The sequence below is a fragment of the Pezoporus occidentalis genome, unplaced genomic scaffold (assembly GCF_034315485.1).
Source record: "Pezoporus occidentalis ecotype Australia unplaced genomic scaffold, CSIRO_AGI_Poc_V1 ctg4, whole genome shotgun sequence".
NCBI lineage: Eukaryota > Metazoa > Chordata > Aves > Psittaciformes > Psittacidae > Pezoporus > Pezoporus occidentalis.
The window spans coordinates 30,046,945-30,071,284 of NW_026915724.1; the positions used below are offsets into that span (position 1 = coordinate 30,046,945).

General features: G+C 41.8%; 1 protein-coding gene across 3 annotated transcripts in view; it reads right to left on the bottom strand.

Annotated features, from left to right (window-relative positions):
* Positions 1–24,340, bottom strand: part of ZNF516 (zinc finger protein 516) — a 128,639-nt gene that overhangs the window by 22,977 nt on the left and 81,322 nt on the right. The window contains exons 3-6 of one of the 3 annotated variants that reach the window (XM_062633112.1): positions 18,972–20,453; positions 14,085–14,189; positions 13,120–13,187; positions 3,617–6,642 (exon numbers count right to left, since the gene is read on the bottom strand). In XM_062633112.1, coding sequence (XP_062489096.1) covers positions 6,583–6,642; positions 13,120–13,187; positions 14,085–14,189; positions 18,972–20,453 — 1,715 coding nt within the window. In that variant the 3' untranslated portion in view covers positions 3,617–6,582. Of the gene's footprint in view, positions 1–3,616; positions 6,643–13,119; positions 13,188–14,084; positions 14,190–18,971; positions 20,454–24,340 lie in introns of those variants that run through there. The other 2 variants (XM_062633113.1, XM_062633114.1) reach the window with 2 other exon arrangements.

A 24,340-nucleotide genomic window follows, 5' to 3' on the forward strand; every position in this document is an offset into this window, starting at 1 on the left:
CCACCTCAGCACTCACCTGTTTCTTGCAAGTTCAAATTGCTGAAACACTGTAATTCTGGATACAGCCAAAATAATTTGTCAAAACTTTTTTCTAGGTTTGCTAAAAACTCTCAAAGACTCATTCTCTGCAAAATACTCAGAAAATACAACTTGAGAAGCAAAACTCAGGTAGGTTTAATGGTGCCTCCAGCTGTGCCTCATTTTAAAGTCCCCATTTATTTAACAGAACGAATGCAAAGCAGAATGAACTCAGTTGCCAAGTAAATTTAATGTCATACTCTTAAAAATTAGGTGTTTAGGACAGCAACACTGCTGCTGCTTGGACCATTCCCCTTCTACTTGCCTCACCTTAAAAGCCATGTAATTCCTCATACCATGTTCTGTCAGTAGGGACAAAATTAAAATAACCTAAGTAGCCTTGCAGGGAATTCCTTACATGTTTCTAACCCTGAGAGTGCTAAAACTTCCAGGGATGGGGCAGCCCCAGCTTCTCTGGGCAACCTGTGCCAGTGTCTCACTGCCCTCAATGAAAAATTCCTTCCTAATGTCTAATCTAAATCTCCCCTCTGTCACTTTAAACCCATTCCCCCTTGTCCTATCACTACATGCTCTTTAAAAAGTACCTCCTCAGCACCCTTATAAGCTCCCTTCAGATACTGGAAGGCTGCTATGAGGTCTCCACGCAGCCTTCTCTTCTCCAGGCTGAGCAGCCCCAACTTCCCCATCCTGTCTTCATACAGGAGGTGCTCCAGGCCCCCAACCATCCTTGTGGCCTTCCTCTGGTGAATTCATTGCCATTCCACTTGGGCCTGCTTGGATTTAGCCCTAGCACTGCACTCAGCCTAGCTCAAGAAGTTCCCGCAGGCTTCTTGGATGTCACTTTTGCCATTAATAACCCCTGGCCAGGTGCTAGGGGCCCTTACTTGCAAAGGGTGAAGTGAGAGTTGCAGTGAGCCTTTCCAGAAGTCACCACCCAGAGTCTAAGTCAAGCCGCTCATCACATGCAGGGTCCTCCAGGAAGGCCTGGAACATCTTCCCAGCTAAAAAAGCTTGGGGCTCCGGGGCTGCCCCCATCGCACAGCTGGTGTAAAACCTGAGCACATTTCCATACACTTCTACTTTCTAGTTAGCAAATTCCCACAAATTCACCACTGCAAGGAGCCCTTAGAGCCTGCCAGTAGACCTACCGTTCTACAGACAGAAAAGGTGCCTTATGTTGCAACTGCACTAACTAGGCTTCCTCCACTGTCTCTAGCAACGAGGCCCAGGGATGCTCTACTCCATCAATATTTGAAAAGAAAAAAAAAACCTTGGACAACAAACAATCATTCCCATATCCACAGCAAGCTTCTGTGCATTACTGGGAACACAGCCACACAACAATGAATTTGCCATTTGACAGGAGACGGGGGAAGGAAGCCCAGCAGAGGGGACGAGACACTGGGCAAGCCCCGACATGGACTTCTTGTCAACATCATAAACTCTTCCCAGCTGCCTCTTCCCACCACTGTTCTGGACATGTTACCACCTCCATGGTGCAACCAACCACCTGCATTTGTGCTCTCTGAGGGAGGAGAGGAACACAAAGAAAACTTTAGGAAAACAGTAGCCAGTAAGCTGGTTATCATTTAAGTCCATGGTCCTCTGACCATGGCTAGCTCCCATATGGAAGAACAGACCCAGTATCCCCGCAGTATCTAAATGACTCTCATGGAAACTTGTGATAAATCAAAGAAATGGTGCAGTCTGCAAACTACCATTGCCAAGAGAGGTCCCTAGTAGAAGTGTGTTTATTGCAGCACCACTCCAGTGCTCTGTGGCAAGCCATAGGTCTTGAAAGCCACTGGTGCCTCCTTCATTGTCCCAGGCAAGGCATAATGCTGCCCTGTCCCAGAAGTCAGTTGAATCCTGGGAGTCAGATGAACTGGAGGGCCAGTGTCCCTTTCATTTTGTGTCATACCAGAACAACGAATATTTAGAAGATAAGTAAATCATTTTTCTCTGCTTAGAAAAATCTTCCAAGACTCCTGTGGTGCTTGAGTTGATGATGATGAAATATGGCATGCAGAGATTTTCACTTACAGAAAGGGAACATGGGTATCTCACATTTTCTAAACTCTTGACAAGTAACTCACCTTTGTAGACAACACTGATGACACAGGAACAAACAAATCAAGCTGTTTGTACCACGATCCACAACTTAAATTTGAGATGCAAAGGGTTTCACAAAGGAGAGAGCCAAATGTCTGAAGCCATTTTAATATTGGACTTTTTTTCTTAACAGCTTTGAGCATTCCCAGCTCTTTTGCCCAACATTCTATGAGACATCTTAAAATATTCTGTATTAGAGAATACTATCTGAATGTACCCTCTAGCATCCTCAAAGGATTGCTCCAGTTCAGCAACTGCTTAAAACACTATGCCTTCTTCCCTGCCTTTTTTTCCCTTCCTGCTTATGGCTAACCAGAGTCTGCTTGTTTCTTGAAAAGAGCAATATGCTTTTCAGAATCCCTCGGGTATTGGAGAGACCCTTCAGTCCAGCCTCAACTACTCATAATTACAGTTCTAACTCTGGTTCACCCATCAGTCAAGAGAGTGAAGATCCAAAAAGGCATTCCCTTATTTTCTGTCAGAACATCATTCAGGCTCATTTCACAAAATAACATTTTTGCAGAATAAGATGATTCACTGAGTTTAAATTATGTGCTTATTTTCTGAAGCTTCCAATCCATCTCCCCAGAAGCTGCCTGTGTATCCATCCTTCCTCCCTTTTATCTGAGCATCCTTTTGCAAGGCACAGACCTCTCCTGGTTAGGTTGCAGTTTCTGCTCCAGCTCCAAATCATTCTGCTCACACTGCTGACTTTGTCATTTTGGGCAACTTTCCTACTCTTGGTGATTCTGGTCTAAACCTCTTGCTTCACTCCTTGTTTCTCCTTTGTCCCAACCTCAGCCCTGGTCTTTCTCAGACACTGCCTTCTGTCTACTTACATGAATTTCAGAGGGTCAAAATCTGGCCCCTTACAGACCTTTCACATGCTATCTCCATCTCTTTACAGGGATTACCACAAAAGGTGCATCATGTCAAAACTTTGCAATCCCTCCAGTTGAAGGTTTTTATCTGAGTCAGTTAATAGCAGACCACTGTTTTGCACTAAGAAGATGCCATTTTCCAAAGGATAATTCAATTCCTAACTAGTTGTTCTCAGGTAAGCAGAGTCTTTCATAGAATGGGGGCAGCATTTTATGTTTTACTAAAGATTAAAGTGGGTTTGAAATACAAAACTTAAAACTGTTTTGGGTTTCTAGTTTGCTTTCCATTTTGCAGTGTGTACCCCTTTATTCATAGAATTTCTGACAGAAGGAATTTAAAGAATGCAAACACTATGATGGCAAGGTAGTAGCCTATTAGCTCTGTGGAAAAAGTTTCTCAAAGTTCAACTTTCGGTCAGTGCACAACACACAGGATACAAAAATACTCCAGCATGGAAGGTCTTTCTTTCACTTGAACTGTAATAAAGATGATCTTCTACACTTTATCTATAATGAACCACACAAAAAAAACAGAGTGAGGGAGAGAGAAAGAGAGAGAGAGATGGCAGATACACTTGAGAATCTGCAGCGTAGATAATCAAACCCTTTATTGTCTAAGTTACATTAGACTTGCAACACCATAAAAACCTGTTAAGAGAAGAAACAGTAGATTGGTAGAGGTAGTAGAAAGTCCCTGTAACAGTCATAAAAGGGCTTTACAGGAGTGTGTCATGCCAAAAAAAGTTATCACTTGCTTAAAAAAGCTGATCCAAGCCCATTGACTAAATAAATAAAGAACACAACTCATTTTAAATACTATGGCCTAACTAAAATAACAAATCAATACAATACAATGACAAAGGAGAAAACAAATAGCGGGATTCACTTCTGAAAACAGATGGTCTTTAAGGTTGGCTTTCCCTCACCCAACTCTTATTTCTTGTTTAATTAAGTGAAAATCTCATTTCTGTGCTATACACAGCATATAATTATTTAAACTGATTTTTCCTACTCTTGTTCTTCATGAGCTAAATTATGATTGTAAACTTTGCTGATTAGTACCCTGGTAATGGCAGTGACAGCACTAGTTTCTCTGTCAGAGATTCTGGAAGAAAAACTCCAGAAAGAAGCTCTTGGCTCTAAATATTAACTCAGATTTTCTAGATCTGCTTGCCAAAAAGAATACCATTTTAAAAAAAAAGTAAAGAGGAATTACAAATGTACTTTCGTGCCATTTTGGGTACAGAAGAGTTTTTAATAACTGAAACACAAACAAACAGGCTAAGCAACTAGCTTTTGTGCAGTCCTGAACTGTCACCATTACTTCCACTGATGGAAAATATGATTCAGAAAAGCAACAAAAGTGAAACAAAACAAAACAAAAAGAAAAAACCCAAACCAAACCGAGCAAGCTAGTGCAAACCCAAAATGATAATCATAAAGCAACACAGCAAAATAGTTCAGTTTTTCTTTTTTCTCCTTTTTTTTTGGTGTACAATGGAATGTGTCTATGCGACCTCCCTCAAAATAACTTCACAGAACAGTTAATTACAGCCACTTGAAAGTACTTGCACAGACATTCCTAACTACACCGAGACTTACAGAGGATTCTGGTATACATCTGGTGTAATAGTATAAGGAAAAACTAGCTAAAAAAAAAATACATAAGAAAGTTAATTTGCATTGTTGCAAGTGTTGCAAAGTAACAAAAACTGTCAAGTAATTTAAAACAAGTAACAAGTAGTATCCAGAACCAATTACTGACTAGAGTTCTTTAAAAAAGCAACCCCCCACCCACCAAAAGGGTTAGAATAGAAAGATCACACTTCAAGTTTTTTTCTGCTTTTTGTTTTTTTAAACAAATCTTTGTGTCAGAAGCCCATGTCTACAAAAACAGCACTATTCCGTTTATGTATTAAGTAAACTGTTGCTCTCACCTGTATTAAAGGTTAGCATTATTTCTGTACATGTAAAATTATTGCTTTCTTGAAAAATATATTTAGCATGCTAGGTTGATTTTTTCTTTTTAATTCGCTTCCTGCCTTTACAAAATGTTACAATTTAAAAAAACAAACTAGTAAAGCTTTTGCAAAAATTTTCACAGAACATTTTCTTTCAAGGCAGCAGTAACTTTTGATAATGCATAAAATTATATGTGCAAAATCTGAAACTCTCAGAAATATTACCATCACACATAGTGTCACAGCAATAAGAAAAGAAAATATTTATATCTGTGGAATACATTTTTAATTGCTTACACTGCATGGTTTAACAACCTGTTATGTGCCACAACCCCACCTTGAAAACTTGCAGTTAAAGAGTTACGGTAGAAGAGGTATATAAAGCTTTTTTTTCTTTCTTTCTTTTTTTTTTTTCCTAACACCACCAGTGATCACCAAGTACGAGACATGACACATTTATATGAACATTAACCTGCCACCACAAAATAAGTTCCTCGTCTTGCCAAAATGTCACTGGGCCCGATGTGGAGCATAGCTGGCCTGCTGAACCAAACGCAGGAGCAGGAAGTACCTTATAGGCCCAGGGCTGCCCCAAGTTGCTCAGTGATGCTTTTTCTCTTCTAAAGGTACAGATCAGCGGCGTTAGACAGCTGAGTGTTTTAATGTATTATTTCTCTTGTTTCTACTAAAAAAGTGATGACTTCCTTTGTTGGGATCAGGTTGGAGAAAGTAGCCCTGTTACAAAAAAAAAAAAAAAAAAAAAAGGTCCTGAGAGTAAAACACAGAAGCCTGTTTTTTTTCTCTTAGTGTTCGACTAGCTTTTCTTTTCCTAAGCAAGAATAGAAGCTTTCCTCTGGAAGTGTTTCAATTTCCATATTCACATACTATTAATGGTGCACAGTCAAGAGCAAGAGCACTAGAAATGCAAGTGGTCCCCAAACTGTAATGAAACAAACCATTGCAGAATGACGGTCTTTCTCTTTAGTCCCTTTAATCCTTCATCAAGCATTGCTTTCTCAGCACCAAACGCCACCTTTTCCCTGCACCCTCATTCCTCCTGTCTCTGTTGTTCTTGGTTCTTTTTTTTTTTTCCCTTAATTTGCTTTTCAGCATGACAGGCAGTGGCAGTTTCATTAATTAATACTTCTCCAGCCCTCGAATCCACTGCTGTTTTTCAAACGTATCAAATAGTCATTGTGAGCATCAGGGAGGTTTTTGTTACAGTGCTTAACTTCTTCATGCTGTCCAAATCACATAAAGTTTAATTTTTCCAGTGTCTCAAACTTCTCTTGATTAATACAGATGCCTTGTGCTGCCACAGTGCTTGCCAACTCCACTGTTTATTACAAAGGAAATAAGGAACCATGGGACTGATTAGTACGTCAATTTATATATATCTTGTGTAGCATCTTCATTTATTTTAAGATGATTAACAGCGCAGAGGCACCCCCTCCTCGCAGAGCGCCGGTCTCGGTCTCGCTCAGTGGCTCTGGGCGAGGTGATGGCTGGCAGGGAGGGAGGGAAGGAGGGAGGCTGCTCTGCAGACAACGGGGAGCTGTCCGCCACGGTGGGGCTCCTCAGCTGAGGCTCTAGGTTCCCTTACGGAGACGCAGCGTGTGGGTGACCTCCGCGCCGCCGTGGTCTCTCACCTGCAAAAAGGATGACACAGGGAAAAGCTCATTCTTGCCTCCACTCCCAGGCGCAACCCTCCAGCAAGTCCTGCTGGCATTTGTTACCCTGTATTAGCAACACATACACTCCTTTTGGCTCAGTGCATCAAGAGGTTTGGGGGGCTTTTTTAAGCATCTCCAGCTAGAGAAAAGCGTGTCAGGCCTATAAACAGGCCCTGACGGACTAGGGAGAGAAAGCAGCAATGTCCGATGGAGCAGTTCAGAAAAAGTTGTGGACAAGGAGGGGAAGAAGAAGCCTCCAAAAAGCAGAACTCTGTGTTACCCAAAAGGGATTCATAACTTGATCAGAGTTTTAAAAAGGCTGAAGTTTGAGGTCACAGCTAAAAGAAGAAAAACTGAATTCTTCTGCAGGTTTGTCATATGCTAAGGCAGCTTCCTCTTCCTTTTATTTTTTTCTTTTTTCTTTTTTTTTTTGCCAATTTTCATGAATAATTACCATGTTGGAGAAAAAAAGCAGGGATATTCTAAAAATCAAGTGAAATTAAAGATAACATCATGAGTAAGTGGGAGCCTGCAGCTCCAGAGAAAAGCTTTAAAATGACATTTAGAACATCACTGTCAGAACAATGCAGTTTACAATCCTGATCCTAAAACAACATGGCAAGATTAATCTTACATAAATGCATTATCCTTAAGCTAAAGTCTTGATGAAGTGAAACAGACCATTTTAAATTAATGCAACATAAAATACGGCACCCATGTAAAATCCAAGGAAGTTTCAAGCTGTGCCTATGGCAGCCCTCAAAATAGCTAAAGAAAGCCCAGCTCTGGTTGACATAATGTATTAAGTGCATCTCTTTTGTTAATAGATTTAGAAAATTCCTAATTAAACCTGGCCTGAGATTCATGACATTTACCAGTCAAAGTTTGGTTTAAGTCGGAAAGATTTGCAACAAAATTAAAGAAAAAAAAAGCTGCTGTACAGACTGCAGTATATTTGAAATGTAGGAAACAGTAACTGAATGAGAGATGTGATAAAACTTCCTTAGTTGGATGCTGAATTTCCTGCAGTAAACCAAGAGAGATGCTTTACATTTTTGCACGGCTGCATCATGCCTGAGAGACAGAGCCACAATTCCAGGGGGACGCATTCATCATTAAAATGTCTCGTATTGAACCAGCTCTATGTACATGGGGAGCGCAGCAGGGTTTTGCAGAGCCAGGGGAGGAGAGAAGGATGAGGGGAGGGGATGGCAGGCACCTTGCCCCAGTTTCCCTGAGCAAGAACCGGAAAAACGGGTGCAACTAGTGGCACTTTTTTGGGGATAGATAGCCTGTGGGGTGCTGGATGACAGAGGCATATCCTGCAGGTCTGGACCACACAGCACTGGGGACCATGAAAGGGCTAATCCATCCTCCTCCCACCTGGCAGTGAACTACATAGTGGCCGAGGGTGGCTAGGCCCCTCTTATGTATGTAGCACTCCCAGTTTCACAAGGAAACAGCACCTGAGCTTCATGAATGCCAAAACCTACCCGGTGGCACACACCCTTCTACTTGCAGCAGCCCCAGCAGGCAATCAGGTTTTGAACCAGCTGAGACATAGCTGGATTGAATTCTTTCTGAAGTGAAATGATTACCATTCTAAAAAGGAGGCTTTCTTCACTTTCAGCATTTTAAAGGAGAAAAGCAGCAGTTCTTGAAGTGAAACCTATAGCTTTCATACCAACAGCTCAGCTGCTTTCACACCTACTTCTAGGGCTTTTCAGCAGTTAACAGGAAAAAAGCAGTTTGTGCACGTCAATATATTAGAGACAGATTACTGCATGACATTGAAATAAATTGGAGTGATGGCTTTGGAGCACAGATGCCACTCCAGTTTGCTGGCAAGGGGAAAGTGTTGGGACAAGAACTACAGCTGCTAATCCTGTCTATAATGCTCCAAAACTAATGGACACGCAGCACATGCATATTACTGAGATGCCAGTACAGCAGCCTCCATGGTTCCTTGATTGTTTGCATTATAATCTCCATATGTATGAACGAGACAAATTAGGTTGCCATTTATTTGTTCATTATCTATTATTTTGATTAATGGAATTCTTGTTCTCAGAATAACTATTTAAAAATAACATTTGCAATAATGAGGACTGAACTATTAATCATGATCTTCAGAAGAAATTCTAGAAGGAACTGGGGCAAGGCATTTCACATGAACAAATGTCATAAATCGGGCTTCTAACAGACAGTGCTAGAATTTCAAATGCAAAAAAGAAACAACCCAACCAAACTCAGACACCAGTGGTTTAAATAACTTTTCAATTGTTTGGGGATTTTATTTACTTTTTTTTTTTCTCTTCCCTTTCTCTCCAACGCTGCTTTAGGACAAGGAGGGCTGCAGTGATGCTGGACTGTAAAAACAGTAGAGGTAACAGATGCCCCCAGCCTTTCTCCCAAGCTCCCTTACAGTGTATATGTGGCGTACGTACATATATATATATATATATATATATATACACAGTGTTTTCTTGAGGGTTCTTTCCGATCTGCCTATCCCCCAAACTCTATTATTTATGCTATCTCAAGTACTGAACACTTCAAGTACCATTTCAGAATACTTGCAGTGGAGAAAATTAAGGCTTATGGATTCCTTAATAAAGGTGTTTACTCCTGTCACTGAATGAGGCTCAAGAACTGTGGTGTCCAAAGCTGTTTCACAGAAAACAATCATTACTGCCTTCTGGCATGAAGAAAGCTTCAGCCAGAGATATCCATGATACCACCAGTTCAATTTTCCTGGGCTATAGCTTTAAATTGATTTTCTGTGGGTAAAAAGGTATGTTTCCAGAGAGGGCATTTTGAAGTTTTGGGGTTTTTGCTTGTTTCACTTGCACAAAAGGCAGGGAACCTCATTCCTCCAGTTCCAGCACTGCAAATATCCTTCACACAGCTCCCAGTGAGACAGAACTCTTCCTTGTTGCTAACCAATAAAATATGCCTTTTGAACACCCAATTACTTGTCCTTTAAAATTTTCAGAGCATAGTGTTTGACACAGCACTGATAGAGGATAAACTACATTCCTAAAGCAGGCCAAGCTCTTGCATGTTTTTTAAAACACACAGAAGTTAAAAGCAAGGGATTTTTAAAGATTGCTACGACTGCTGTCACCATTTTGTAGAAGCAGGCTGGAGAGTCACTTGGGAATTGGGCTTCCAGCTGCAATGCTGCAGCACCAGGCAGTATCTCTCAAATGACCCCATGTTTTAGGAGAGGTTTGCTTTGAGAGCTGCAGCAGCTTTGAGATACACACAGTCACAGGGACTGTTCTGAAAAGGAGCCAGCTTTTGTCTTGCCATGTATATGCAATTGGGAGTGCACTCCTCGAATTCATGCCTACTAAATCAGGTCTTTGGATGCTGCTTGGTGTATTCCAAATTAAGATACATATTCATTGTGGATAAGCAAGTTTAATCATGGATATATTGGGATATTTAGCATTTATAAAAATATTCAGAATATTCAGTATGTTCAATATGGCAGCATTTCAAGAGAATCTACATGACTTTGCACAGATTGTATTGACTTGGGGTATGTAATGAGCATTTTTTGTCCTATAGACAAAGAAAAGTAGGAAATATTCCAGAGTTCATGGGAAATTAATTTCATGTAAAAATGTCTTTTTATTTAAAAAGCATTCAGGTAGAAGTAGGAAATAATGTTATGAAGGAAATTAACATCTTATTTCCCACACTTTGTTTATATTTCATTGGTGCTGATAACAAAGCCTGAAACACAACTCAGTGCTAATATTATCAAGATGGGCTGTGTGTGATCTTCTTTACACACCCCTATAGGTGGCCTACTTTTCAGTGACGCTGAACACCTGCATATTCTGTTGGTGGTTCACCACCCTAAAGTAGGTTTCCCATTTAGACACCTAAATATAGATTTAGCTGGCTCACATTTGAAAAAGCCTGGCTATAGACCCTATTTTTAATGTGCAGAATTAGAATTATTCTGTGAGAAAACTGCTAAATAATGTAGAGCTGTTGTAAGCTATTATGCTGGGGGATTTTAAAAGCCCTACCTAACATTCTTTCACAAAGGAAACCTTTAGAGATGATCTTCTGGTTGACTACAGAAGGAAATGGGGGAACTGTGAAGTACTTATGTGAATATTTTTACCCTTTAGCAGACAACTCAGGGGAAGATCTTTTACCTCTGAGGAGGAAGCTTTACATAAAGTGAATTATTTCCACTTAGCAGTAAAAAAAAAACAACAAAACCCACAACCTTTCATTCTCAAGCTACTGTATGTGGTTACTATTGTTTCTTGCTTGAAGCATGTGCATGGCACTTCCGTAACTTGAACTGACTTTACACTGTAAACTCTCAAGAACAGATCTGTCCCCAATTAAGAAAAGAAGCGAAGACACGGAGTGACAATGTTTAAAGTGGGAAATCACAATGTTACCAGAGTGCTGCAGGCATCTTTCTCAGTGCGAGCTAATTTCTTCGCTTCTAAAGGCCCCTGCAGCTGCAGGTAGAAATGAGTGTATTCCCTCTCTAACACGCAGGGACCGTGCAGGTGTAGTCTTCTGGGGAAGCACAAAGCTGCTTGCGATGAGAATGAGCAAAACAGCAGACAACTGAATAATCCTAACTGACACAGATGCTGACAAACTGAGACAAAGGCTGATACTGAGGAGCACACAAGACAAAAGAAAGGGAACTATCTCCTGGAGAAGTTATCATATTGCAGCTTCTGTGGAAGAAATACTGACTGGCAAGAGACAAAACAATTCATGAAGCTAACCCCTACTCAGTATTCTGCTGTATTGAGAGACACTGTAATTTAATCAAATACTTTGAAGACAGATTGACATGGACGGAGACTGCAAGAGCAGGCTATTTGCCATGGAAGAAGTTAGTCAATAAATTCTGGCATGGCAGTAGTTTACAAAGACAAGATTATGAGTGAATTTATTGTGCAGTAGTATAACCTGAATTACAGGAAGAGTCCAGGACATGATGTGGACTGAGCTGCCAGTGGATAGATACAGTCATTTCAGAATTTTTTAAGTTTGACCTTATGTTGTCTTGTAGAGGGAAAAAAAAACAACAGATGCCTTCAGAATTCGACTACAACTGCACATGAACTAAAACCATGAGCATGAAAAGATGGAAGAGCATTTTAAAGATACTAAGTCTACATTACTAAACCAACAAGAACCAAAGATCAGTTGAGCTAGTTTGCAGAGTTGCAGTGTACCACTCTGTCACATGCTGATACTGAGAGGTATGCCCTTGCACAATTTAATCAAGTAAGCATCATAAGGAGATCACTTTCATCTAGTTCTCCAACTACAACATAACTTTGCTACTACTGTTCCACAAAAGCAAAGTAAACACCACCCACAACTACTGAAGTGCTATGCCATCTTGAAAACTTTCTGAGGGGAGTTCTTGGCCCCTCCTATCGCCTGATGGCAACTCAAGTACTCCTGTGGCAGCAGCTGGGTTTCCCACATGGCCTTTGGGCCAGAAAGACGCAAATGCAACAGAGAAAGAAGGTGCCCCATGAAGGGTGCTAGAGCTTGCAACGTGGTGGTGCCCAGTGAGGATATTTACTGAGCCAGCAGAAACCAACTCCTGAACTTCATGAAGGCAGGACTAGCATAAAGATGCATTCTCCAAGTATGGCTGAAACCATCTGCATTCATTTAGAAAGAAACAGGACAGAAAAAGTGCTGTAGTCAAAATTAAACTAAAAACATGGATGAAAGGAAAAGTGAGTTATGTTGGAAGCACTTTCACAATGGAAGAGAACTGCCCATGAGAAGGTGTGCCTTTCCTGCCAACCTGTAAAATGAAGTGGGAATGCTCAGTTGGAAACACTGGTTTCCAAAGAGGTAATATACAGAGAACAAATTCATTTTAATGGTGTTCTATGCAACAACTTTGACCTGTACAATTCAGAGTGCTGAGAAGTGTTTGTTAAGACTGAAAACTCTACACTAGAAACATTAAAGCACACCACCCCACAGAGTCCACAGAAACTGAAGGATGAGAGCCTTTCAAAGGCCAGATACTGGATATCAAGGTACAAATACTCCAGAAAAATACAGATTAAGCTTTAATGGTACTGCTGCAGGAGAAAATGTGTCAGTTTTACCAGCAAATTATATCTAGGAATTGTGTATAATCTCACTGTTACGTACCACTGCACGTTACAATTACCTATCCCACCCAGTCCCCGCTAAGCCACCAACATGTCTATTTAAACACTACCTGCTTTACAATGAATTGACTCTCTATATAACAGACTTTGATACGACACTCGAAATATATAAAAGCTAAAAATCCAGTGACACTGTTATTATTTATACATGTTATAAACCAGTCAGTGCTTTCTTAAGTGATGAGTTTCACTGTGCAACTTTTTCCCAGCTACCACATTAAAACCCAAACATCCAATTAATTGTAAAACATACTTGTTTTGGGGCATCTGCGGAGGTGGTGTGAACTTCAGTACCTCGGAGTCCATTAGACTCAAATACCACTGTGGGAACAAGGGGGCTTGTTAACAGATGAACATTCAAGCTTCGTTAGTGTGTGTACATTATTTGAGACCATTACAGATTAATCACGTTCAAAAAAAGACACCAGCTACTAGCCTGTGGCCGGAAAATACCAATTTACCGTAACACTTACTGTAAGAGAGTGTGCTAATGGCAGCCTAGGGCCACTGCCCTTTTTAATTCAGACCTCGGCGCTGAAGAAAGCAATCACTGACAACATTAATTATCAGTGTATGTGTAAAGGGACCCTCTTCTTGCATTACTTACCATTTGGCCTCTGTCATTTCGCATCAGATTGGCTTATGTATGCATCATTCACACTTTTCAGTAGGAACCTGCTAGTCTCACTGTCTCATGCAGTGCTCGGAGGTCTCCTGACACTGGTGGTTTTAGCCTCCTACAGCCTCAACCACAGACTGTGCCAGGTTAAAAATGGCTGGTAGGGATTTCCCATCTTAGGGCTGACCAGTGTGTGGAAAAATCTCGTTTCCCGCAAAAATGTTCCTGTCAACAGCAATGATGAGGCAAAATAAAGCCTTCTGTTGTGCTGAAAGGGGTACTTTGATTTCAATTTGTGCTGGTGGCAACAGAATTCATTAGCATATTCATTTCTGAGTACCCTACTCTCTAATTAAAATAAAACATTTGCAAACAGAGTTATCTCGAATGCATTGTGATTTTATGGAATTCGGGCAGGAATCAGGTAAGCAATATCGAAAGAACAAGGGCAATAGTCATAAAAATAAAAAACCTGTCTAACAGATTTAGGTACCGGAATTACTTAGGTTAACATGGTATGTGAAATGTAACCTTGGCATACTGTTAGCCAGATCTGAAAGCAGGCAATGGAGGAAGCAAGATTGAGTGTAAAAAGGTACCTGTGTGGGACCTCTGATGAGTCCTGAGGTGACTGGGTTGGGTAAAGCATTTTCCACATTCTCTGCAGACGCAGTCTCCTTGGCGTGTTTGTGTCCTGAGCATCCCTGTAGTCAGGAGGGAGGGAGAGAGGGAGGAGGGGTTGGGGAGGGAGAGAGGAGAGAGGAAAGTTGAGAAGAAAACATTATGCCAGAAGAAAACATCATTAGTATGTCTAATGTGTCATTATGTGAGGCTACCTTCAGGCCCTGGATGACAACTGTCAGCCTTCATCTAGGCACTGGCTGACAGGCCAGGCACACACAGGACTGCAAGAATGCATAAATTACATTGAATTAAAAAATGCTCCCCATGATGTGCCCGCACCAGGACTGGCATGTCAGGTGTGCGCTTTTCAGAGCAGCTGGATCCACTTCTCAGCCATCACCCAGCTTTGTCAAGCAGTACATCAGGCAAATCAAAGTGACTCCAGCGTGGTGGAGACAAGTCACATGGATAATAGGAAGTGAGTAGGACCAGAGCCTGACTGTCCCCCCCAGGCTGCAATACCTCAGAGACAAATGCAGAGCGAGCGGAGCCATCGCAGACTGATCAAACCTTTCGCCCCTGCCTACCTGCCTGCCGGTGCTGCTTTGACCCTGGACCTCTGAGGCACAGACGAAAGACATCTGTGAATGAAAGTGTCATTCCGGACATTTTGAGCTGGTAGCAGTGCAGCAGCCTTCCCCCAGCCCTGGGTAAACATGTTTTCTAGGCCATTAGCATTTGTGGAAAACCGCTCAAACCTCTCCTTTTTCTCCAAAGGTCAGTTTACAGCATCTGACTTAAAGGGCTGGTCTTTGTCTTTTTGCTGCTGATCAAAAAAGACACATTTGACTTTTATTGGGCATTTTTATTATTAAAAAAAAAAAAAAGAATGTTTGAACCTCATCTTTTCTATTTCAGTAAAATGCCCTCCTCAGAAGGAAAAGAGTTGATGTTTCTGTTTGCCACTGGAATACTTTGGCTTTTAAATAAATTCTCTGGGGGCTGTCAGTGAAAGTGAAGTTTCACATTTTGTTTCCCCCACCCTGTTGCAGCATTTAAAAATAACAAAATTGTGAACAAAACAGTTACACACACACCCCTCCTTTGAAAAATCAACTGCAAGATGCCAGAGGATTCATCCAAAATACAGATGCTGTGCCTGAAGGTAAATGGAAAAAGACAAGCTGCCATATACTCTGCTGGTATGGCACCAAGGGTCCACCAATGATTTTCACAACAGCATATATTGCAAAGAAATGTCTGGCTGCTGAAAAAGAAACAATCCACTCACAGACATATTTTTTTCTAACAGCACCTCCTGCAGATGGCAGCACAGCCTGCATAATATAGCTGAAACACACTCACTCTTGACAATGACGCTCCTGGCAGTCAAATATAAGATGGTGATTTAGGAGCAAATCCAGATCACGTATACACAGACAGCCAGACAGACATGCACACAACCCCTCAAAAACCCCCCAAATCACACAAATTTCAAGAGAGCGTCACTATACTATAATGGTACAGATTTGCCTTGTAAGGCAGTGAAGATTAAAGCAGATTTTGTGGTCTGTTACTAGCATTTTCTCCTCACTGGCCAGAACTACAGCTGCAAGCTTAAAAGCAAAAAACTGAGTGAAGCATGTTGAAGGACCAGAAGTGGCCTTTGCCGGACACTCAGAGCAGGGCTCAGCTATCAGCAGAGCAGCCCCAGTGAAGCCTGGGAGACCTGGGTTCCGCAGATGATTTTTCTGCCACCTCTGGAAAGACATTTAATCTCTCTGTACCCCAGATCTCCCTCTGTGGAAGGTGAATACACTTGTCTCAGAAGTCATCACAGCCCCAGCCCAACAGCTTTCAATGGAAGCACTGCTTTCACTTGAGTCACACATGAAGGAAGGTTGAGGATGCTATTGTGAGCCAGACTATCTTGTATAAACTCTGCAGGTGAGCTGGTTAAGACTTTCATCTAACCCCTCCTTAGCACTCACTTTATGGGAGTTATTTAGGCGGAAAAAATGGGTTGCTTCCAGGTGCACTTGCCACTGTTGCATTTCCTAAGGAGCACCATCAGGCTTTTGAGAGTTCTGAGCTTTGAGCAAAGGGCATCACTGCCAGAAGGCAATACCCCCTTGAGTCATCAGTCAGGTTACCCAGTATGTGAACAAAAGAGGGTGGATGACTGTAGGTCTTAGCAAATTAAGGTACATTAATGTGACTGTATGAATGGGAGCTCCTGCAAAACTGATGCTCAAAACTGGTCTCAAAGGAGACCCAGGGAAAGAGTGCATCTGCTGCCATAACCTATCCTTTCCTAATATAATGATTCATGTATGTATCATGAATAAAATAAATAACCACTATGAAATACAACAGTAAGATTCTCTCTGCAAGCACTGGGGAAGACTGGGCAATGTGAAACAAACCTAGCCTAAGTGCAGCAATCTTTGTGTTTGCAGCCGTATCATAACAGTACATACAACTCTCTTTTCCAAGGACACACTGGAATAAACACAAATGTAAAACAAGGATCTCAGAAATAAATCCAGTCACTCTTAAGGGAAGTTGAACACTGCTCTACTAGACACTAAAATATTCTAGAGTGATCCAAGATGAGGTTGTATAACAAACACTTGAGTAAAGTCCATTGGGAACCTTCAACTGGGGAAAAAAACACAACAAACAGCATACCTAAGTGGGATTTCTGTTTGTCCTTAATGTCATGATTGCCATATGCACATTGCCATATTAAAACCAGATTGTATGATGCATACTGACTCAGAGAACACACAGCCCTAGACTGAGATGTCTCAGACGAAGTACATTTATCGTCCTCTATTTGCAGTTGGTAGGATCTCAGCCCTTTTACCTGCAGCAGCTTTTTTAGTGCTATGAAAAACAGCCATCATGCCAACTGGTTTGGAGAACCATCAACAACCTGGAAGTTGTATATAAAATGAAGACAAGATACATAAAAATAAAAAAAAAGAGGTTTCAAATTCTGAAAATTTGACTGCTGTCACTTGGGATGAAAGAAGAGATTTCAAAGCAGAAATGGGCACTAAATAACTTCCAGTTAAAGTGTCTCTTGAAATCACTGCCCAGCAAAACCACTCTGGCAATAAAAAAAAACTCTTTTAAAAAGCAGGTAAACCTTGGAAACCCTGCCCCTACTTTGTTCCAACAGTCCTCATGGTTTTTCTGGTGCCTGCATTCACTAAGCCACCTTCTAGTTCCTGGCTTTTACTGTTTCTCTCCATCCCTCTTAACACAGTTGGGAGCACACTGAACAGCTGGATTTCTTTGAGCAGGCTGACAAAACGTAGTATTAAAGAACATAAAGGAGGGTGCCCAGGTGAAGGGACCCGACGTGGAACAACTAACCAGTGTTTTTTAGAGCAGGAAGTGGAAACTTGAGGCAAAATTCCTAGGCACTGGGATGCCAAAAGCAAAGTCAGCTAAACAAAATGAGCAACACTGACGCTGCAGTTTTAGAAACTGAGCATCTCCGTCTCTGCTTCCTTGAAAACCAAGAGTCTGATGTTAGTTATAATCATCATGCAGCCTCTTACCACCTGTAGAATGATGTACTCAATAAGTAACACAATGGAATGGCTGAAAGATGCACCTCACAAACTATTTCGGGTAGATTTTGCCTTCCTGTCTTCTCCAAAAGGCCTTCCACCAAGACCTGACCAAACATGATGGCTCCTTCCTTGCCTCACAGCTGCCAGAGTGGACAACTTGCACACACCTTCTGGGCAATAGACCATATCTGTCCTCATGCTACCAGCCTCCAAACGTCCTGGATTTTGTCCCACTTGCAAAATGGGGTCACAAGCTCCATTTCACACACGCTTTTAACAAAACAGAGAGCATTATGTCAGGTGAGGACACCAGAACACCGATCTGGAATGTGTGCTCTTTCCATGTGGAGTTCAGTATTTGCACAATTTCCAGAAAGAGAAGCATATAAAGGAATGGGACAGGTCCCATTCTCCCGCCCCCCCCCTACATACACCCATTTAAGAGCAATAAATCAGTGTGATTTTCAGTTTCCACTTTAACAAACTAATTCTGGCAGATCATCAGAAGAGTATGGTTTCAAATGCAAACACATATTTTCTTTTTCTCCCCCCCACCCTTTTCTTTCTTCTTTTTACATGGCAGTTAACTGCAAAAAACAGAGGAGAGCTCTGGTACTTTTGAAGTCCCTGAACTTTTAAACTGGCACAACTGTCTTTCCTGCTTATGTGTATTTGGTCTTACCTCTTCTTAATTTGAAACATACAAACAGATCAAAAGAATCATTTGAGAAAAAGGACTGCAGTCTTTGATATGGACAAAGAAGATCTTAAGACTTTTGTCAAGAAAGACAAAGGACACTGACAAGTGATTATCTCTGTTGGAAGACTTGTTTGCAGATGAAACAGAACAAAACCTCCAAAATAACATTACAAATAAGCCCCAGAGGATGTTTATTTTGCCCGAAGCAAAAAGATGATGATGCGTGCCAGCAGCAGCATATCAAGGGGATCTTCATGTGACAGCATCTGTGTAACTTTAGCCTGCTTGATGTGAGGGGACAAAGGAACAGTAATACTCCAGGTGGAACCAGATACATTTAACCTGTACAGAAATGTCACACGGTGCACAAGGGGGGATGCTGTAATATTAGAGATCAGTAAACAAACCCAACCCATTCAAGCCTATCCAGAAATTATAAAACCAGTGAACTTGTAATCCAACCGCTAAAGGGACAGAAAGAAGAAACCGTGAAACAGCGCATCATGGCTCTTAACAAAGCAGGAACAAGCAAGCTGCATCCTCAGCTATGGAAGAGCTTGTGAAAAGTATCTTACCTGCATGATCCAGGACAGGGCTGTTGGCACCACAGGTTTGGTACAACGAAGCAAGGTCCTTTGGAATGTATGTTTTAAAGATATTTAAAATGTCCAAACGTTTCTCATGCCCATCTGATCCCAAATCCTGTTTGCTGGAGTGTAAAGCCGGAGGAACTCCTGCAGCGCTAGGCTGGGGCTGCAGCAGCGGACTCACTCGTGCTACAGCTGTGCAGTTTGCCAATGTCCTCATCTCATTCCCAGCCTTCATGTGAGACTCCCTCTGAGGCACCAGTGGCTCTTCATGTTTAGTGTGCTGCTCACTTTTACACAGAGGATGATACTGCGGCGCTGGGCTGAATTTGGCCTTCATGGAGTCAGATGCACAGTGCTTACCTGGAGGGGCAAAACTACTACTTCCTTGGGGAACCACATACTTTTCAGCTTGCTTACTATTGGCAGGCTGTGTGCTAGGCCTGGATATGACTGTTGGAGTAGGTGTTACGCTTCTGCTATAGGCTCCCATTTGCATAAGTTTGGAATTTGCTTCGTATTTACTTTTTTGTTGTGCTGCTATGCTGTATTGCTCCTGGGAATGGTTTAACTTGGGCTGTCTGTACCCATCCAGACCTGATAAGCGTGGACCACAGTGGCTGAAGGCATGACCATCCTTTGACTGATGCATATTCCCAGACTTCCCAGTCATCCCAACAGAAAGAGAGCTGCTTTTGGACCCTGGAGATGCACTTGGCACTTGAGTGCGTGTAAATCTGGCTATGGGCAAAGGCTGGCATTCCTTACCGCCCAGAACAGGAGGGGGGCCAGTACGCCCACTCCTAGCCAGAAAGACCAGGTTGCTTTTAATACTCCTGAATCCATTCTGTTGAACCCAAGGGGGGACCATCAAATTACAGCTGATTTTGTGCAAAATTCTTTTGTGCATCCACAGGACTTCAGGGTAGTAGGTCTTGTGACTGCAGAAAGGACATGGGTAGATGATTAAAGCAGCCTGCAAGGATGTATTCAGATTTTTATTATTGCATGAATTATCCCTTGTTGATTTTTCACTCAAATCGAGTGGAGCTACCTCTTGAGCTTCAGCGCGTTTTTCTATCACAGGATGCTCCCTGTGCAAGTCCAGCAAAGTTTCTCTAGCACAATTAGTCTGCCCTTCAAGTGATGTTTTCAAGTCCATGACCATGTGTGAAGATGTCTGTCCCACACCCGAAGCAAAGCTAGCAATGCGACTGGAGCAAGGAAGCCCCTGGCTGTAGTGAAACGCTGGCATCTTTACGTCTGCAGAACCTGTTATATCTTGGTATTTTGATAAGGGCTCCCTGATGACACTCTCCAGTGGTGACACCAGGGTGGGAATCTCTGGTTTGGATTCCTTGACCTCATTTTCTCTGGTGTTGCAAATCCCCGGCTTCGGGAGTTCATCCAACTGAGATGTTACCATCGGGGTTTCCTCTTCAGAAAACTTGCAGGGGTATGGCTTTTCGTCTGAATGGGACAAACAAAAAAACATTGCTGTCATTTTATGCAGACAGGAGCCCAGAAGACAGCAGAATTCAAGATTAGAATAAGATGATAGCAGGAGAAAAAGCAAACTTTGCTATTAGTATCGTAATGACATGCTACAGACTAAACATACTGCATAAGCAAGAAAATCTTGAAATAGGGCACAACAATTCAATTTACTTTTAAAGATGACTGTGAGGTCTGGATAAACTCTCTAATGCTGCACATTCATGACTTTTTGAAGAAAGAACAATTAAATAACATACTTAATGTTAAAAATCTGGGACTGTGAGAAAAACAAATATGCATCCATTTAATGCTTTAACATAACGGAGGCAGATAAGACTGAGCTTGTTAAAGGTCTGGCAGCACTTCCATTACAAGCCCCTATTTTCAAAGGGTTTATAACTCAGCAGTAAAAATTGGCTCCACACAGAACTCAAGCATATAAGCAGGTACAGCATACAGAATAAACTGCTCACCGAAGAGGGAAGTTTGCAGTGGCCAAGTATAAAACATGAGTTATGGAGGATGTAAATTTTGAATTTTCTGTTTATTAGTTTCAAGCAGATATTTCTTTTTTCTAACATATGTTTACATTTGAGTCAAACTTTAGGAAAATTTTATGATCAGTCACTCGATCCACTGAGAGATAAGGAATTCAACATTTTCAGGCATGTTGATTACAGAATACAAACCATTTTGATTCTTCTCATTTTCACCTTTGCTTCTCTCAAGAACAAATGTATCTACCTAACATGTCCTGGAAAGGGAACATACTAGGCATTGATTAAAGCTGTTTAGGGTGAAAGAGAAGGATTTGTTTTGCTGGGAGCGTGGCTACCTCTGCAAGCTCTCCCGATGCAGATCTCTCATTGCTGTTGATGAAGCTGCTGAATCCCTCCAAATCAGTTCACAAATCAATTCCACTAAGATTTTCATCACAGCAGTAATGCTTGCTGCACGAATCCATTTAACATGTAATCGAATTGAATTGTCTGACAAACTTTCAGTTTCAATTAACATGCAGCTAATGAGCCACTACCAGGCAAGTGGCATGCTCCAGCTAAAATCTCACCAGTCCAAAGTGATCACTGCATCCCTAGGAGAGGTGAGAATGGGAAAGGAGTGAACTGCTCTATAGCTGCATATCGTTTTGCAACTCAGAAAAGCCAAGAAAATCAAGCACTGCTCTGTCAGAACAGAGAAGTGCCACAGGCATTATTCTGAACAGCACAATGGAAGAAGCTAGTCTTCAGCTGAAATTCCACTGCAAATAAAGTCTACGTAGCCTCACCTTCAATTCAAGCAAAAAATTCTTAAGCTTTTACTTTATTTGAGGTAATTAGGTTAAAAATAACCTATAGATGTGTGGCCTTGCAGGGCTGAGTGCTCACTCTGCTAAGACCATGTTCCTTTCAAACTAAGGAAGTAAATTCAGTGGAAAAAAACAAAACAAACCACAACCCAGAAACTTGTTTTTCCTGTGTTGCAGGGGCAAGGTTTTGGGAAAGCACATACCCAGCCCTACTAGATAAATTTACAGTTTGAAACAAAGACACAGTGGTGAAATCTGACACTGAACATCTGTGTTATTTTTAAAGCACATCTGTCAAAGCCCAAAATATTTGTGCTTTTAAATAAGATTTTAAGGCTCCTCTTTATGATCACAAGGAGTGGCTCTTTTGATCACCATAGTATATAATAAAGCAAAGCAAAGCAAAGCAAAACCAAATCATTTGGTCCTAGGAGTACTCAGCAGAGACTGAACCTACTGGCCATGCTGAGCAAAGCAGGTAGAGCAGGGAGATGGGGACCAGGCCTGCACAGCCAGGAAGTACCAGCCACTCTGTACAGCCTTGATGAAGGAGTGCACAGGCAGACACCCTCAACTCCCAGGTTGCTCTGCATACCCCCTGATGATTTCTGACTTGGTCAAAATCTACGTGAGGGGGCACAGCTTGGTCTTTAGGTCTGGACTGTTCAGTTTACATCTGTACTTGGGAAGAAGGAGGAAGCAGAGAGACACCACAGCCCCATGTGCCCCAACAACAATGGGTATAAAGTCCGGCACTGAAACCTCGAGGTGGCTACAGTTCTTTTAGCAGTATCGTTTTAGTGCAGCCATCAAAGAAAAAGGGATTTTCCAGGTGGAAAACGCAGCACAGAATAGGAAAACTGTGAAGGCATTTCTGAGGTGTATGTAGGCCCCCAGCTGCCACAATGCTGAAGGCATATGCTGTCAGTGCAATATATGAAAATTTGTAAGGTTATGATAAAGCACAGCTTCTAACATCTCTTGGCAGTGTTTTGCTAGATTCAATTCCCCTAATGTCTCACATGAACAATACTGGACATACCAGGAATAATTTTAAAAGCTTAGACCAGGAGTCTTAGTAGCAGTATTTGTGTTTATTACTCAAGCTGCACTTCTAGGAAAAAAAAAAAAAATACCCCAAACAAAACCACATCCTTACCCCCCTTCCCCAAGATCTGGACAGACACGCTTTTCATCCGCAGGCCAACACATACTTCTTCACCAGCACAAAGTACAGCCTAAGCTCTTCCCTAGCCCCATCCTGATCTCCACCAGGGACCTGACACTCCAGGTACCAATGCCCAGGCTGAAATGCTGCCATCCTTCCCATCATGGGTGGTGATCTAGACTAGGCTGTGAGCAGGTAGCAAAATCCAGGGGGGAAGAAGAGATGCAGGCAAGAGGAGATGGTATGCAACCCAAAAAATATAGAGCCTTTTTAGAAAAATAGATTAAATTTATTTCTGCCTGCTCCTAGCCACTTGCCCCAGCTGAAACGGGGTAGTAACAATCCTTTTAAATCACTGGCATAAAATATTGCTCTAACCAGTGCAATACAGGCATTACTGCCACCAGAAACTTTCAAGATTTTATTATGGCCAGGTCAAAGCAAAAAGCCATGAATGGGATGCCTTTTGCATGATCTCCAGAGACTATAACTCACATTCCCTATTGAAAGAGTTCCTGGCTAAGCATGCTCTCACTTTTTATCATACAGTCCCTGTCACCTTCTCACGTTTGTCTCAATTCCTTTGTTTCTTACCCAAACCAGCCATTTACCTGTTGTACTTAAAAGAGTAAGAAAGGTCCTTTCACCATATCCCTGAAATGGTAGCGGTTTTCCTGTGCCACAGATACCTGGCCAGCAGCTGAAGTGGAGGAATTTTACAAGGTGCCCAGCTAGGAAGTGGTGGCTGATGCCATCTTGTGCCTTCAGTTTCCATAGCTTCACATACATTGCAGGACAGCAAAAAGGAACAGTGGGAAACAACTACACTGGAAGCCACGGTCTAGAAACACAGGAACATTCAGGCATTCAACCAGCTCTTCAGAAATACATCTAACTTCCATCACTTAGTTACCAATCTCACCCAGCCACGTAAAAGTGACTCCCCTTCTCCCCACACACACCTCTTTCTCTTCACTCTCGCTTCCCCTCACATGCATAAACTCCACTTGTTTCCTCCTCAGCTCTGTTTCTCCACAAAACCAAATTTCAGAACAGGCTGCACAGCTGTTTTAATTCATAAGGCTTCCTATAAAGTAAACCAGGCTACAAGTCTGAGGACAATGAAACTGTGATTTCTATTCAGAGGAGCAGAACTGGCTAGAAATTGGCCCCTTTTCTGGCTAGCATTTACAGCACTATGCATCAAAAGGAAAGGAGCAGATGCAATGTGTTTGATTTTTAGTAAACATTTGATAGTGATTTGCACTTTGAGATGAATGCTGTGGCTCAATTTGAAAACTGGCTGCAAATAAATCATAATAAAAGCAAAGGATAACATGGAAAGGAGGTGAAATGCTGCAAAGACCTGTATTAGGTCCTATT